This window comes from Emydura macquarii, unplaced genomic scaffold (genome assembly GCF_026122565.2).
Source record: "Emydura macquarii macquarii isolate MOO-44397 ecotype Brisbane River unplaced genomic scaffold, CSIRO-AGI_Emac_v2 contig_1363, whole genome shotgun sequence".
Classification (NCBI taxonomy): Eukaryota; Metazoa; Chordata; order Testudines; family Chelidae; genus Emydura; species Emydura macquarii.
The window spans coordinates 17,699,658-17,717,815 of record NW_027131500.1 but is presented as its reverse complement, the minus strand read 5'-3'; the positions used below and the strand labels follow the sequence as shown (position 1 = coordinate 17,717,815).

The window sequence follows — 18,158 nt, the reverse complement described above, 5'->3', positions numbered from 1 at the left end:
TGGGAGGAACTACCCTTTCCTTTTCAATGAGGTGTTAATTCCAAGGTACTCTCCAAGGCTCTGGAGGACACTTCCATAAATGCTCCAGAAGAGGACTCTTTGTATGGCAGGAGAAGAAGAGTGTAGTGGGCCCAGCTCAGCCCACCTATCCAGGCAGATAGACCCTAGTTGCTGGAGTAAGCACTGGGTTCTCCTCTACTGATCCTGACTGGCCAAGGAACAAAGGGGTACCCCTGCCACTGCCTCTCCTACTCCCAAGGGGAGAGAGGTCCTTTTCTTCTTGAAGGAGATGATTGAGTTTTCCAGACATACACCAGCCATATCCTCCCAGACTTCACGGGAGCAGGGAAGGGGGTTTGAGAAGACTAACTATACAATGTTTGGAATCTGTTATATATCTGCCCCTAGAATTCCAGAGTACTGTACTGAAAGCCTCTACTTAGTGTGAAAAACTGGCCCCACTGAAATCAATGGAAAAGCTCCTCCTTCTCTTCCTCCCATTCAAAACTTTGACTAAAAGGGAATTTTTGAATTTTCACATGCTTCAGGGAAAGCTCAATTCTGCTTCTTTTATTTGTTTATTGATTTATAGATTTATAGATTTTTGTCTTCATTTATATAAGAAATAATAGTATTGTCTTTCTTTTCTAATTAACATTGCAGTTACAGTAGAACCTCAAAGATACGAACACTCCGGGAATGGAGGTTGTTTGTAACTCTGAACAGAACATTATGGTACAGTACCCTGCAGTCAGTGTCTTCCAGCTGAGGCTGGGAGAGATCCCTGCAAAGGTGGCACCTGGCAGCACTGCCTGGTTTGCAAGCAGCTCCCTGCCCTATTCCTGTTTCTTGCCTTTGGGCTGAACTGGCAGGGTCTGCCCTGCAGCCTTGGCACTACAAACCCCAGCCCTCAGCTGCCTCTCCACAGGGCTCGCCCTGCTCAGTGCACTGCTTGCCCTGCTCCAGAGGCAGCACATGGCAGGGGTTGGTGCCAGTCGGCTGCCAGCGCCTCTCCCTCCCCTGACTTTTGCACTCCTAGAGGTTCTGGCAGGATCCAGGAGAGCAGCCACAGGCAAAGCTTGGGTTACGTCAGTGCACAGGCTGCGGCCCTTTAAAACTCCTCCAGAGGGCAGCTGTCTCCAACTCCAGCTCCAGGCCAGGCTTTGGCTGCACCTTCAGTTCCTTGCAGCAGCAGCAGCAGCAGCAGCAGCAGGGAGCTTTCTTTCCCAGGCTCCAGAGCTGGGGTGGGGTGGTGAAAACAGTTTCCCCCCTCCTGGTGAGGTGGAGTGGGAGGGGATGATGAAACATCACCCTTGGCTTACAGGAACAGTGCAGACCCTGGGCTGTTTCTGCTCTGCATGCCGACCTTGCAATACAGGCACAGTATTTGTTTTCTTTTTTTCCTCCTCCGCTGCTGCCTGATTGCTTACTTCCAGTTTCACAGGGTGTTTGGTTGACCTTTCCTATCTTTGAGGTTCTACTGTAATATAAAAATATCCCAAACTTTCCTAGTATCTGGTAGATGCTATTTTGTAGCAAAGAAAGCAAAAGTGACTTACATGTGTTTCATTTTCTGCACTGTGAGTAGTCCCATTAGGGATATGTCTGCACTGCAATAAAACCCCTCTGTTTGGTCCATATCAGCTGACTCAGGCTCCTGGGAGAGGAGAGGGTGATAGAGCCCAAGCTCCTGCCTGAGTCCAAACATCTACACTGAAGTTTTATAGCCCTGCAGGCCGAGTCCTGTGACCCTGAGTCTGCTGACCCAGGCAGCCACGGGTGTTTTATTGAAATATAGACATACCCTTCAGGGCTAGTCACAGTGCACAAAGTTCAGCATTGAAGCCTTAGATTGTTAACTCAGAGCAGATAAATGCCTCTATCTGTGTGCTTTCTGCCATGCCTAAAAGATAAAATAGTAATTCCATGTATGACTCCTATTGGAGTCAGTTGGGCCAAAATCCTGCAATCAGTTATGTGTGTGATTTTTGCTGATATCCATTAACTGTAGTGGAGTTCTATAGGGGAACAAGGATTTGCCAGTCCAGGTCTCATTTAGACTGTGTCTACACTGCACAGTTAACCCGGGTGATTGGCACCTGAGTTTGGCTCCCTGGGTTAGCCTACCCTGGGTGAGAGCATCCCCACAGCAAAGTCATACCCACATTACTGTGTCCTTGCTGTTTCTGCACTCTCCTGCGTGTGTCTGGGACGTATCCCAACGTCTTTTGTGCTGAGAGGCTCTAGGACTCTTTTCCAATCAGTTATATCAGTTGTGGGAGAATTTGTTTGTAATTTGGGGGGAATTTTGAAATGGGCATTGGAGGACTATTAGCACTTGAGTGATTTTTTTTTTTTTTTTTTTGCCTGTGTCCTCACTGCAAAGTGAGCGGGTTCCAGCCCAAGTAAAAGCAGAGCCTGGGTTCTAATCTATACCCTCAACCTTGTTGAGGTAGCACACAGTTAAGGCATTTTTAAACCTGTCAGAGGTTTTTCTGTGTGGACCGCAGAGGGGGTTGGGTAAGAGCTTGGATTATCTATGCAGTGTAGACAAAGATACTTTTAAGGCGCAAGACCCTGGTGTCTTGCATGTGCAAAGACAGAAGGCTCAGGACTAAAGGGTGAACAAAGAAACGTATTTATTAATCAGTAAGTTAGGTGCTGGGTTTGAACACTTTACCAGCTTTGAGAAGCACTTTCTTTTGTGGTAATAGTTGGGACAGTAGATTTTTGGAGGAGCTCCATTTTTAGTGTAATGAATAATGGCAAGCTAGTGAGAATAAACAATGAGTAGTATTTATCACAAGTGGTTTAAAAATAATTAAGTAATTTCCACTGAGAAAAGTCCATATGGCATGGGAATTTCAGCAACACAAAAGCAAACAGAGTTGTAATTATACATGTAATTGAATAAATGCATTTGGAGATAGAGAGAATAGCCTGAATTCTCATGTATGTTAAGGCTTCTTTACATCATGCTGGCAGTACAAAGAGGCCTTAAGTTAACTCCCACTTCACAAGGTCCCTTTGCACTTCCAGAGTGATAGAAAGTAGGCTTTAAAGTAAATGAAAATCAAGTCATATGTCATTTTCTCGAAGAACAGACAGTCAAAAGGCCATACATTTCTAATATTAATTACAACTTTTTCAAAAATATGCCCCTCTATTAACATAAACATATTAATAAAGATTGTGATTTTTCCAGTTTTGATTACTTTTTTATATTAACAATTCAATTTAGTCATAAATACATCATTTTGGAGGAATGCCCAGAATATATTAAGAGAAAAGAGACGAACTTGTACAAGAAATGATCTTTTATAATTGGTTTGGCACACTGACAAATCAAAATGTACTAAGAATATCTCCACTAAATGACAGTTCATCCATAACAATTTATTATCATTTGTAAAGCATTGGCAGAGTGTTCTCAGATATATTTAAAAAAAAAGGATATCATGACAGACCCTCTCCCAGGATGTTTATTATCTGATAGACAGACATAAAACACAGCAAGTATTAGGAAGCCTGGAGGAAGGAGTTACCTTAGACAAAGAATTTTTTCCTATTAAAAAAATTTCAGATAACTATCCTCCCCCCCATTTTTGGTTCACAATATACATCTATCTTAAACCTAAATGAACAAGCAATACGTCTTAGAAATAAGGGTGAAAATCCTAATTGACATTCTTGGTCAGATTGTTCCCTTGGATACACAAAGCTCTCATTGAGGATGAAATGCATGTGTCTACCATTCTGCTCTCAGCATATGTCTTTGTTCATGGTGGCAAATTCGGTGCCGCTGGATCGATTCTCCGGGATCGACTGAGCGGTAGTGAAGATCTGCTCAATCAATCCAGAAGTCAACTGAATAAATCTACCCCTGGAAAAAGAGTTACGCTGCATCAATGGGAGGGCATTTCCCATCGACGCAGTGTAGTGGGGACACCAGGCTAATTAGAATTTAGGAAGTTGACAGGAGATTTTGCGGTAAGTATAGACCAGGCCCCAGACATATGCTGCTTCAATTCCTCTCTGGGCCTGATTCTACTTTGGTCCATATTCAGGAAAAATTTCTGCTGAATTCTGTGAGATTTTTGCCTGAATCAGGTCTTCAGTATTGATCTATCCATGCCAAATACTATTTTTAATTGTGCCCATGCTTCTCACTGGGATTCAATGGTGTTGCAAGGTCGAATGAATGATCTCCAGCTACCTTCGGGAGCTACTTCAAGCCCTGAGGCTGCTCTAAGTTACTCCAGGGGTATAACAATGACATTCCTCCAGTGCAACACTGAACTGACACCAAAATTTAGAGACTTGTTTAATTTTTCTTTGGTTTGTTGTTTATTCTGTGGGTCCTTAGTTCTCTGCTTTATTTTCTTCTTTGACAATGTAATGTCACATTGCTAACATACCATCTAACCAACTGGAGCATGTGCTGCAGTTTAAACTTACCAGGTCATAAGATTGATGTAAATGTGAAATACACAGGGGCCCTGCCTGATATTCTGCTGCCTGAAATACACATATATTATAGAAATAGAAGACCACACTCTGTCTTTATTTACACACATGCAGCACTATTGATTAGGGCTGTACAGATGTGAGTGTGCACAGAATTTGGCCCGCATTCTTTTAATTTAATATAGTTAATTTTGAGAAACAAAGTATTTATGTAAAATAACTTAATCTATCTTTTAGCTAATTCCTTTAAAAATCAAGAAAATTGTGTCACTGTAATTTCCTGAAGAATGATCAGCTGTATCTATTACAGGAAAACCACAAAATCTGAATACATCTTTCTTCATTTTGGAGCCTCTATGGTTTTTTAGTTTTTTTGTTTGTTTGCTGTTTTGTGGCTAGACTGATAAACACTTACACATTCTTCTCATCAGGATTACAGAGTTAACATCTTCCTAAGACAAAAGTGGAATGACCCCAGACTTAAATTGCCCAATGACTGGAGGGGTTCAGATACATTGACAGTAGATCCCACAATGTTCAAGTGTCTGTGGAAGCCAGACCTGTTCTTTGCAAATGAAAAGAATGCCAACTTCCATGATGTCACACAAGAAAATATTCTTCTATTTATATTTCGGGATGGAGATGTTCTAGTCAGCATGAGGTATTGTGTTATTTTTTTAACTGTAAATATTTACTATTGGTTTAGCTTGAATAATCCTTAAGAAATTATTTGGTGTAGGACATACATATCACTTTACAGCTTAGTAATATGTATAATTTACAAAGATAATCATTGGTAGTAATTTTAGCTGATATTGATATTAAATAAAAATGCGTATCAATAAATCAGAGAAAATTCTCATAAAACTACAGATTCTAAAGCATATTGACTGATATTTTGTCTAGTACTAAGGATTCTGAAGCCTAGGTATGAATTAGATCATAATAAGATACCAAATATAGGTAAAATAAGATTTTATAAAATGGAGTAAAGATCCTAGTGAGATATTAGCCAACTTCTGCAGAAGCATTGTGAAACTGACAAAAATTAGGGTCCATCAGAGTAAGTGATACAATTTTCAGACTACATTAGATGCCCCCTAAATTAATGAGAATTTGATTTATAGCTACTAACAATTTTTGCAGTCCGAAGGAGAAAATTGTCCTATGGTCTGTAAATGTAGTAAGAAAATACTGATTAGGGTCAATATAATATAGGATATAGATTTTTTAATTGATCCAAATATTTTTTTATTAGAAAACTATCTGACAAATACAGAGAAATTTGTATTGAGGATTGAGTTAGTAGCTAAAAGACACACAACAGAAACAATGTGCCATAGTATAGTTAAATGCAGAGGCTTGTAACCTTATTAAAACTATTGACCAATGGGGAACCACCCCCCAAACTACCTGGCACGGCTGCTCCAGTGTGGATTTCACCTGGCATGAATGGCCCTGGGTTCTACACACCTGAGGGTGGATATGGGAGTAATGCTCCCTGTATACTCTCACGCCTGTCTGGAGACCTTGGCTGAAAGCCAGAGCCACAACCCATTTCCCTCCTCCACATAAGAGGTAGAAGAGATGAGGAGAGCCATATGCTGCATGAGACATGGAGGCGACCCCATCACCATGCAGTGTTGTGCCTGAGGCTCATGCCCAAGCAGCCCATTGGGTTACAGAGACCTGACATTGGACCCTTTTTAACCCACCAAAGTTGCAATTAATGTAATTTAACCCCCCAAAGTAGACCTTCCAGATCTTGGACAGAAGGTGAAAAAGCCCACAGAGCAATTTGCCAGTTTTGCCATATGGGGGGAAAATATCCCTTCCTAGACCCCAAATAAAATTTGGCGATCAGCTTCATGCCCAGCATTGTCAGAGATCCAGCTCTCTACACAAAGGTGAGGCTAGAAAAGAGCCTAAACTGAGTACTTGCCAACAGCAAGCAGAAACACCCATCCCCAGCCCAGCAGGTGAGAAGTAATCAGGTGGCCTATCCTGACCCTCTATTGTTGTTCAGGGACACCAGAAGCAGGCAGAACATGCTCCCCTCTCTTTTCCTCCGCAGCATGTTGGTGGTGGTAGTGGTGCTGATGGTGGTGGGGGAATTACAAAGAAGCAGCACCTGCCTCTCTGTGCAGTATTGTCCCCACTGCTCTCACTTGAGATTTCCCCCTCCCACCACCGGGGTGAGGGGAGGTGTTCTCATTGCCCCTGGACCCATCAAAGAATAGCGATATGAGCAATTTTTCCTCTATAAATGTTATACATTCAGACCTTATCACACTATTTTTAAACCATAAAAATTTAGCTGACAAAATACAATAATAAAGTTTGAATGTTTGTTCAGTACCTCTCTATTCTGGAATCAGACTCTCAGTGACAAGTGAAAATTACTGAGGCTCCCATGCTATATACTCTTGTTATTTTTGTACTTTTTTAAAATGCAAAGCAAAATATGGTTTTTTTTGTCTTACTCTACTTTGTTACTTAAAAGACATTTCAAATTGTGTCTAAGCTCTGTTTTTACATTTTCAGATTATCCGTTACTCTGTCATGCCCTTTGGACTTGACCTTGTTTCCTATGGATACACAGCGTTGCAAGATGCAACTGGAGAGCTGTATGTAAATCAGTCTATGCATAAAAATAGTTAATTTGTAGGCAGGCTTGAAAATCAAACAAGAAATATACTATATATGTTGTTTAGTGACAACATTTCTTAATGAATTTTAAAATTAATATTCCATAATCACTACAAATATAAATGTATGGTTCTTTCCTACTATATATATATATATTTTAATGACACCATTTGTTCTGTTTTTAGTTTTTTGCTATCAAACACATAAAGACACTGTTTAGCATTTCCGTAGACATTTAAAATGTATTGGGTAAAATCAGGACATAAATAGCACTTGGAAAAATGAATCAGTTGTTCCCTCAGGTAGTTTTAACTTGCATGAGAAACACTTCCTGTGCGAAATATTTTGGGATAAATTAACCCTTATATAATTGAGTGTAAATCTACTGAAGTAAATAGACCTGCACCTGCACCTCTTTATACGAAGTTTGAATTAGGTTTTATAGGTGTAATTAATACTGGGCTCAATCCTACAGTCCTTCTATCCCCCAAACCCTTTGATATCAGTGGAAGTTTGCCTGAGAAGAACTTTAATATGAGGCTCATTAGCAGCATTACAGATATCATCATTACTCAAGGATGAAGTATTCATAAACAGTTTTCTCCACTTTATTAGAAACAAATGATTTTTTCTTTAATACCAGACATGCTGTATTCAAACTAGTGAGAGGGAGGAAGTGATTATCACCCTCTCCCTTAAAGTGATAGTGTGCTTTAAGCTTTTGCTCTTTTTTATTCAACTAGCAACAGTAAGAAGTTAGCTCATGACATAACTACCTGTTTTCCCTTCCAGTTCCAACAGTGGGCATGCTTTCTTGTTTCATTTATTTGTTACCCATAAGATGTTTTGTTGTACTTAATTACTTGACTAATGGAATTTGCAAAACCAAATTGTTTCTTACAGAGTGTTAGACATTTGAAAAAAGGTCACCATCTGGAAAAAAATCATGAAATTCACTTAATTAAATGGATTTGGCTATGTGCTTATTCTCTTGAATTCTAGAGCAATTTTATTAATGTATCCCTAATTAGAGGTCTCTGGATGCATTTTTCCCAACTGTATGCATTTAGGGCATTATCCTTACCTCAGATTGAATAAAGACATGTCAGAAAATATTAGTATAATATGTGTATAAAAAAAATAGCCCAGCCTCCATGTTAAACTCCAGCTCTAACAATGTGCTAGAACAACAACATGTCTTCCAAACCTTTGCTTAAACATATCAAAATGGGACATAGTTTACTAAAAATGATGTAATAAAGCCACAAACTGCGCACATACAAACATCATAGTAATTGGCAAAACTTTAAAATGGTATCAGGGATCATATCACGAACCTATGGTAGAAGTCACATGGCAGACAAGTCAAATGGCTAAATCAGGGTATCTGGGATGGGGATAAAACAAAGCCCCTGGAGAGGCAAAGGGGAAAGAAGCAAAGACCCATGTTGAAAGTCCTGGTAGTTGCTGCTTGCTACAAAGCAGGGAGAGACACTCTCCCTAGTTCCCCAGCAGCAGGTCTGGGGTTAGGGTGACCAGATAGCAAGTGTGAAAAATCAGGATGGGATGGGGAGTAATAGGCTCCCATATAAGAAAAAGTGTTGAATATCGGGACTGTATCTATAAAATTGGGACATCTGGTCACCTTATCTGGGGTGCATGTCAGGAGGGAGCAGGAGTCAGCGAGGATGGCTGGAGTGTGGAGAGCAAGTCTTCTAGAAGAGAGCTTCAGCAGGGACGGGACTAAGAACCCTCCACCTAGGGTTCTGAGCCAGCTAGGCAGGCTGGGTAGGAGTTCCTGTGTTTCCTTCTGAGCTTTATTAATAAACCAGACCCCAAAAAGGAGTGTTACCTTGGCACATGAAAGCCTATGTTGACATTACTGGAGAGCCCAAAGGGGGAAAAACTGAGGCAGTCTGGGTAGGTATAAACATGCTCTCATCTGTTAAGACAGTTTTATTATTCTGCAGTCTCCAAAGGCACTGACATCTTCATTTACTCTTCTGCGCTATCACACCACTTGACCTATCTGTCCCTTTTTACTCTTCCCGTTAGCTGTTATCAAGAATTTCTAACATCACTGTAATACAAAATTTCATTAATCCATAACAGCATCACAGCCACCAACTCCACAGTCTATCTTCCTTTACTGTTAATCTTTCCTTTACTGCTCCAAAAATCTGGGGCTCTTCTGTTCCTACCACATCTGGCTACATGAACATTCTCTTGGGAAGTAAAACAGCTCATCCTTGATCACACTGTGTGTCTCTAAGAAAATAGCAGAAATAGAGGGGGTTTAGAAACTGGAGATGAAAATTATTAGAAGCCTGGAAAGGCTTGTATATCAAGAGAAACTGAAAAGATTGACACTGCTTAGTTTAGAGAGAGATGAATAATAGAATAGAATGTATAATGGTTCAGAGAGAAGGTAAATCAAATGCTTCTGTTTATCCTTTCTCATTATTCAAGGACAAGAGGACATTTATTGTAGTTGAAAGGCAGCAAATTTAAAATTGATCATAGGTAATACTTTTTTACTTAAAATAGAATTAGCCTTTGAAACTCATTTCTACTAGATGTCATTTGAGACAAAGAGCCTGGTGGGATTCAGAAAAGGAATATCTACAGCTTCAACCTCCTCTGATGGCAAGAAACTGCTTCTGCTCAGAATGTTCATTTACCTCTTCCACTTTGCTAAAGATTACTCCTTGTGCTCTTTATTCTTCTTAATCTCAGTGCAGCAATTGACACCAATGTCAATAAATATAGTCTTTCACTGGCCTAAATAGAACTGAGAACTCTCATCACCTAGTTTGGCTACTATAGCTCTAATTATCATTTCTTTGTCTCTAGTGGTGACTGTGCCTTGGATTCTAAACCACTCTGCTCTAATTTCCCAAAAGCTCTCTGCTTTATTTGCCTCTTTCCCTTTATACTCAAAATTTCACTTTTTAAGCACAACTATCATTTTTATGTCAGTGACATCTAACTCCGTCTCCTTTTAACTCTTTCATTTACCTTTCCGTCAACTCATACGCAACCTCTCGCAAGCATATCAATCCTTGATGCCATATTAAATTGAATGTTACAAAGACAGATATCTTCTACCTTTGCAAGAGCAGTATCCTCAGCTATGTGTCTAAGCCATGCATCTCCTTCCTTGTCTCTGACCTTCCTTGCACTTCACAAGTCCATAATCTTGGAGTTATCTCTGACTCCAAAATCTCCATTTCTCATTCTATTTTTACTAGTCCATCTTACTATCATTTCTGCAATATAGTCTGCCACTTCCTCAACATTCACATGAAGAACTGCTTTTTTGTGAATTAGTCACTTCATGCCTTGATTATTACAGCACTACAAGGTGTCCTAGAGATACTCCTATCCAAATTCCAGTCTGCTGGGAGTGCTACCACCTCACCTTTCCTATAAAGTGATACCTATCACCTTTGTCCTGAAAGACCTCTACTTGAAAATTGATTCATACTAAGTGTCCTTCATGACTATGCACTTAACTACCTCTGTACACCCATCTCTTTACTCTTCTGCTCTGCCAATTCAGGTATCCTCTTAGACCTGTATTCTCCTGGTACTCTGGTTGAAGTTGATCCCTTGCTGCATCATCAGCTGTCTTGACCATATGCTTGCCTCACACTCCTTCACTAATTCCTCATCTCTTTTATTTATTTTTATATATATATAATATATATATATATATATATATATATAACTCTCCCACTTAACTGTAATAGTTTTATTGTAATTTGCTGTGCATTTTGAGGATGTGAGATACATTTATTTAGGGTGTATTAAAACTTATTTTCATGATATAGCTTTTATGATACAAATGAGGAGGTGGAGAACTTAGAGCAGTTTGTGGGTTAGATTTTAGAGGTTCATTAACATTTAGTTTTTTTATCACAGATATTTTTCAAATGTGAAAATCATCTGCCTAATTCCCACCCCCTGAATGGAACAGCTCTTTAAGCATTTCTTAAAGATTCTGATTTCTTTCCTTTTCCCCTCTCCCCCCTCCAAAAAAAAAAAAAATTAAATAGCATTTTGGATGTTCCCCCATCCCTCCCACTATTTGTCATGGTTTGTCTGTGTTTAACTCCATTTTTAATTAATATCATGCAGACAGAAAAATGACATGTAAAATCATGATCATGATTGCACGTTAGTTAACATCCTTTTATGCTCAAACATCATGGGCCTGATTTTTCCACTGCCTTGCGCTATGTGTATATGCAGTGTCAAAAGTGATCTGAGTGGGCCCAGATTTAGGAAAGCACTTAAACATGTCCTTAAGTCCATCTGTATTTAAGAATGCACTTAAGCAAATGTTTAAATTAAAGTATGGGCTGAAGCTGCATTATCTTCAGTGGAATTTAGGCATGTGCTTAATGTTAAGCACACATTTAAGTATTTTCCTGAATAGGAATGCTTTCTTGAATTAGGTCCGTAAGTCTATATAAATCAGAAAGGTACACATGAAAGGCCCAGATTCAAAAAACCACTTACACACAGTCTTAAATCCCACAGAAGTCAACGGCACTTAAGAACATGTTTAAGGTTAAACATGTGTTAATGTTCTTTGCTGAATCTGAGTCTAAATGACATTACAGAGTTCAAATTTGTGGGGAATCAGGTACTGTTTTCTCTGTTTAAATAGTGAGTGCTAAAATAACATTCTCATTCAGTTTCAGATTTTAAGAAATACAAAGTTCTTTCAAGTCCTAATTAACAAATAGACTATAAAAATCTAGTTGTGAATCAACTGATAATCTTATGAAAGGAAGCAAGAATCAAGAAATTAAAGAAATACATGCTTTTTTTTTTTTTTTTTTTTTTGCTGAATTTACTCTGGTTTAAGGTAGCTTTTAAATTTTTTGTTTTTTCTTGTAGTTGGTTACACAACTGATGATTTACGATTTATTTGGCAATCCGGAGATCCTGTTCAGTTAGAAAAAATTGCTTTGCCCCAGTTTGACATTAAAAAAGAGGATATTGAATATGGTAACTGTACTAAATATTATAAAGGCACAGGTATGTAATTCTGTTAATTAATTTATCTGTTAAAATCTTCAAATTGTATTTAATTATTGTATATTGTTAATGATTAATAGTTGCATAGAGAGTTTTTATATTGTAGAAGAGGAAATTAGTTTTTTAACTAATCAATAATTTAGATTTGTATTACCCAATAACAGCCAAATATAATAACCATAATCTAATACAGTGATTGAGATGTCCAGGTTGGAGGTCAGAATAGATGACTTCCTTATTTTTGTTTAGATGGTCTTCTGTACTTCCCATAGCAATTTCATTTCCATAATCCTGATAAGTTTTTATGCTTGAAAGTGCCTGGGTTTTTCTGGGTGGCTATTCATTTAGAACTACCCTTTCAAATTGTTTGATGGTTGAGTCATGCTAGTTTTCTTGTTTGAGCTTGTCAAATTTTGTTTCCCAATACTTGAATATTACTTCAAACTCTTCTTCCTGGAGCTTCTAGCTTTTTTGATAAATTGCTCTTGAAAGCATGTACACTATAAAAAACTGTTTTCTGATCCTGTATTTGTGCTTTTGCAGTTTAATGATATTCTGAAATCCAGGCACTGCTTTGTACAATGATTTCTGTAATATGGCTACTAGTGGTTTATTGTCTGTTTCTACCTCCACTGATTTCTGCCCACAATCATATCTGTGAAACTGTTCATATTCAAAAACAGTGACCAGCATTTCTTTTTCCTCTGAGCATGGTTTTTGTTGTATTTTGGTCAGTGCTTTCTGAAGCATGTGCCACTGCTTCAGCATATGCAGAAAGCTTCCAGCAAAACACAGAAAGGAAGGAATAAGGGGAAGGGAATCTCTGAGGCTCCTCTTGTGATCATTAAGAAACTCTGCTCCATCAAAGGATAGCCTTTGTTATCCTGCAGGTACTGTGGGGCCAGATTCTATATCTGTAGAGTTCCCAGTAATGTAGTAATCCTTGGAGCTAATTTGATCTGAGTCTGAAATTTCTATTGTAACTTGAAATAGGGTGAGCTTTGCATTATTTCAGCTTTCCGTGTAAATATTCCTTGGAACTATGATTTTAACTACAACAGGAATGAATTCTCAAGCTGTTAAGTCTTTGCTAGGTAATCTATTGTCTCTGGCTGATTTACCATTTTAAAATATTATAGAATTATTCCACATCTAGCAAAATTATACAACTGTAAAAAGTACAATCCACAAGAGGTAGGCAACAATTCTACTCACCCCTATTTTTGGGTAAGATACCAGTTTATATAGCAGCAACAGGGTTATTTAATTGTTAAACAATTAAACAACACATTACTCATAAAAATGTTAAACAACTAGACTAAAAATAAAGAATTTGATCTTAAATGATTGGATAGTATTTATATAAAATAGGGACGCATAATACAAAAGAGGCTATTCTATCTTATTTGGAGAGTGAAAAAATGGAATACTTAGGACCAATTGCTGTGCCATGCTCATATGCTGGAAAAATATTTGACAAAGTTCAGTGGGATTATTTGGGGTTTTGTCCTGAATAAATTATATTCGGATGTGAGAGGGAAGGAAGTAGTGGTGTGCCCCCAAGACCCACTATCCTCCGATAGGCAAATAAGATATTTAATGGTAGATTGTGCAATATCTTCCTAAGATGTTCCTCTCTTTTCTTTCTCATATTAAAGAAAGTGTTAACTTTTAGAACTGGTGAGATTTTCATGAAAGTTTTTGTCACAAATTTTTATTCATTTTTGTCAAAAATCAAAAAATTTTTGACCAACTCTCCTAATGAAGTTCACCTTTGTAATAAATAGGCTTTGGACTTAACACCTTGACATGACTCTCCCAGTTGTTGTCCCAGGTTCTTTGCAAATAGAAGCAGGCATTGCTAGGTTTGTATATTGATTTACTAAAGGTTCATATTTTGAAGGCATATGGTGGAAAAGCATCTCTTTGCAATACCAAATTAAAGCCAATCTCACGAATTGTACAAGAGCACCTCATGAATGTACAAACTGATTTGCAAAGCCATTGTTTATGCTGGAAATTGTTGGCAAGTGCAAATGTAGTACCCAATCTTGTTAACCCATTTATGTCAATGGGTGTTTTAACATTTGCTTCCGTAGACGTAGGATAGGATCCATGTGTTCTGTAATTTTCCAAGCAAAAACAAATTTGGGGATTACATTTTTATTATAATCATTGCCTGCAAAGAAATATAAGTCCCTGCATTCCTTTTCTTTGCATGCCAGACAGAAATTTCTCATGGAAGTGCTAAATGGATACCCTTAAGCTAAATGGTGATGGCAAAGAATATTATACTCCCCTAATTGAAAGATGATACAAAGCCATTAGCCACAGCCAGAAGGAATTTGACCTAACACAAAAGCTGAACACTTAAAAGGCATAAATAGTGTGGAAAATAAATAAGAATTTGAAAATATTTGGAAACCATTCACATACTACATAAGATGAATTCCTCAGACTAAAGATTATAAAAGAGAAGAAGAATTAAGAAAATATGCATGTCTTCTACCAATAAAATAATAAGGAAAACTAGTTTCCTCTTGTTTTTGTTTGTACTTGGCTTTGTGATAATTATATATTCCAACAGCTTCTAACTGTAAACTCTGTGTTTTTATGTGTGTGTGTGGTGAACAATTTATTAATGTAATAATATAAAAATTAATGATTTCCCCTATTGCTTTTTAAGCTCTATATTTAAGGTATACTTGCTTTTCGCCAACATTAGCTACTAACTGGAATAGACTTTTAATTTTAATGTTATAAAGCACCTGTGAAAGTCTTGCCCTGAGATGGTGATAGTGAAGTTTATGGGGTTGTTTTTATACTATCAAATCAGGTGAACATAAGACTTAAATGTCAGTGGAGTTACATGAGTTTAAATATGGACAGAATTTGGCTACTGTTTTTACCACCATACTCCTTGTTCCTTTCGTTCTCTACCAGCAAATGTTGGGAGCTGTGGAGTTCATTTGTACTTTTTGCTTCAGTCACCTTTCCATGTAGTCCAGCAGTATGTTTGTGTGATGTAGTTTCACATTTAAATACGCCTGAGCTTGTATTTCTAGTTTACCCAACTTAAAATGTAGGATTCTCTTTTAAAATTTTGTACCAATGTGAAAAATTATCTCTATCAACTTTCATTGTCATGGTAACTTTTATTAAGCCCTTGCTTTAGCTCTCCACTTTTCTAATCTTTTTCTAATCTGAACAAGACTTCATAGCTATATAGCTTATTTTAATAAGTGATTCCTTCTTTTTCACAAAATTGATATCAGCTGGGATTCTCACATGAGCCTAAGGGAGATAAGTGCTCTGCTCTCATTTGGCAAAATTCCACTTTTGGAGACAGGTGCATCTTTGAGAACAGAATTTTGCCAAATGTGAGTTGGGGACCCTAACTCTTTATGGGTTGCTTGAAAACCCTAGCTTCTGTCCATGCATTACCCTTCCTTGGCATACAGAAGAATCCCCCTGGTCCGCCTTTTCTCCCTTTGATTCTGCCTGTCCCTATTTAGCTTCCTGAGGTTATATGTCTGCAGGAATACCCACTAGCAATGACAAGATATTACACTACTTTTCCATGTAGAAAGACTTGTAAATATAGAGATTGATTTAGCAGCAGGCACTGTGATTTTCTCTGTGTTCTGAAAGATCAGGTACAATAGGCTAGTCATGAGCTACCGCTCTCTTTTCATTCAAGTTTTGTAAGCTGTCACATGCTTCAAACATGTTTTCAAATGACTATTTGGTTTTGAAAAAAAAACAAACCCCAAATTATTTTAAGTCTTATTCATTGAGAGTCTTATGGAAATCTTTGGCAGAATTCCCACTGATTTCAACAGGGCAGGATTCTGACTAATGCTAAAGCATTCTAATCTGAAAAAGTTGGCCTGTAAAACATATAGAACATTAATGTGTTTATTTCTTTAAAGGTTATTACACTTGTGTAGAAGTAATCTTCACTTTAAGAAGACAAGTTGGATTTTACATGATGGGTGTTTATGCTCCTACACTGCTAATTGTTGTTCTGTCGTGGCTGTCATTTTGGATCAATCCTGATGCAAGTGCTGCAAGAGTGCCGCTGGGTAACCTATATTTACACCTGCTGTCAAAACCTACTTAGCACCACTTTACCCATTTCAATTGCTTTGATAGCAAAAAATGGGTTATTGAAAGCAACTGCATCCCATTGCATCGTCTTCATTTTCATTGAAACCTTCGCATTTCTAGCCTCTGTAAAACACATCTCTTCATCCAGGCTTTTGCTTAATGCCATACTCCGGTTTTAGCTGATGGGCACGGCTTTCCTAACTCTGCCTTCTAATGTGGTTTTGGGGCAAGGAGGTTGTGATGTATTTACTTTCCATATCTGGAAAAAGTTCTCGTGTCTAATACGTGTATAGCGCACACCAGATACTATGGTGATAGGCCTCTTATAGAAAATTGAATACATACATAAATATTGGCTAGTCAAGATGATTATTAAGGTGTAGAATACCTACCTCCTGCAGCAGTTGTTTGAAAATTAAATAGAAGTAATGTTCTGAAGAGGATTAATGGCCACCATTACCAGACTGGCTTTAGTCTCATCGGGGCCTTGATTTATCAAAAGTACTTTAACAATGTGCTCCATCCTGTTCAGCAAAACACTTAAGCATTTACTTTAAGGTTACCTCTGGGCTGAATCCTTGTCTTCAGGAGTGCTGCTACTTCTGCTGAAGTCAAAGACAAAAGTCCCATTTATTTCAATGGGAGCAAGATCAAATTCTTCATTTGCTATCAGGCAGTAAGAGCACAGACTTAATTTTAAAAAACAACAACAAAAAACTTGACTAACTGGATTGTACATTATATTCTAATATATGTTAAATTAAAGTAAAATCTACATTAAATATAATAAACATCTTTAAAATTTATCTTTTTTAAAGGAGTATTTTAGCATATCTATTGCATCATATGCTTTCTCCTTTCTTTTTTACTTGCCCTTTAAAACATTAATTTGTGTCTGAATTATAGTTTATTTTAGTTTGAAAGCACCTGGAGCACATCATGGTCTACCTTTACAATGTAAATAAAGGATCACAAATATAAAATGCAACAGAGATAAACGGTGTTTAGATGGAGGAATTTTTATGAAATACTATAGGGAAAATATATATATTTGTGAAATTAAAAAATACTGTTGCAAACAAATATTTTTCATTTAGTCATTTCCAATATGATTTAAAACCTGATTTTTTATATTGTAGCTTTTTATGCATTAATAATACAACTTTTAAAAGTAGTTTAGTAGAAAGGTTGAACTAATTGAACATTAAGTTTATAAGAAGCAGATTGTACAGTATTTTAAGGGTTATATATATACAAACATAAAAGTATTTCTTCATCTCCATAAATGAATATATGTGTCTGGTTTATTCAAATGCAATATAGCAGTATAATTACGTGGCATTTTGTGTGACCCCCAAAAAGAAGCAATGGATTCTACAAAATTTGCCTACTGCTTGCTTAGGAGGCTGGAATGACTGTTACTGAGGGAGTGTTGGGATTCAAGTCCCCACACATTACAAGCATGGGATTTTGCAGTATGGCATCAGGACAAATCTAACCTCATAGCAGCATCCTGAAGTTTTGACTTCTTATAGTCTAATGAGATAACATTTCTGGACTATGCAGTATATATATATATAGATAGATAGATAGATAGACATTGAAAAAAATCCCAAGTCAAAGAATACAAATATACTTGTAAAATTATACTGTTTTTTCCCCTTTGTACAAGGAAAATTATGTTGAGGTGTGCAGTGTTGAGAGAGATCAGAGACAACTAAATCCAACAAAGCAGCAGTAAGGGGTGTTGTCAATTACCTGTGTCTCGACTAATCATATGTCACATTGGTGCAATCTTTGGAGAAGCAATTTCTCTACACTTTAAAAGATTGCTTCTGGTACAGCTAGCTATAGAGAGCCACAAGAGGAGAAAGCGGCTACTG

General features: G+C 37.6%; 1 protein-coding gene across 5 annotated transcripts in view; it reads left to right on the top strand.

Moving 5' to 3' along the window:
* GLRB (glycine receptor beta) overlaps positions 1–18,158 on the top strand; it is a 101,239-nt gene that overhangs the window by 66,642 nt on the left and 16,439 nt on the right. For 4 of the 5 annotated variants that reach the window (XM_067551984.1, XM_067551985.1, XM_067551986.1 and 1 more), the window contains 4 exons: positions 4,899–5,128; positions 7,012–7,094; positions 12,025–12,165; positions 16,098–16,250. In XM_067551984.1, the coding sequence (XP_067408085.1) occupies positions 4,899–5,128; positions 7,012–7,094; positions 12,025–12,165; positions 16,098–16,250 (607 nt within the window). The remainder of the gene's footprint in view (positions 1–4,898; positions 5,129–7,011; positions 7,095–12,024; positions 12,166–16,097; positions 16,251–18,158) is intronic. The other variant, XM_067551987.1, reaches the window with a different exon arrangement.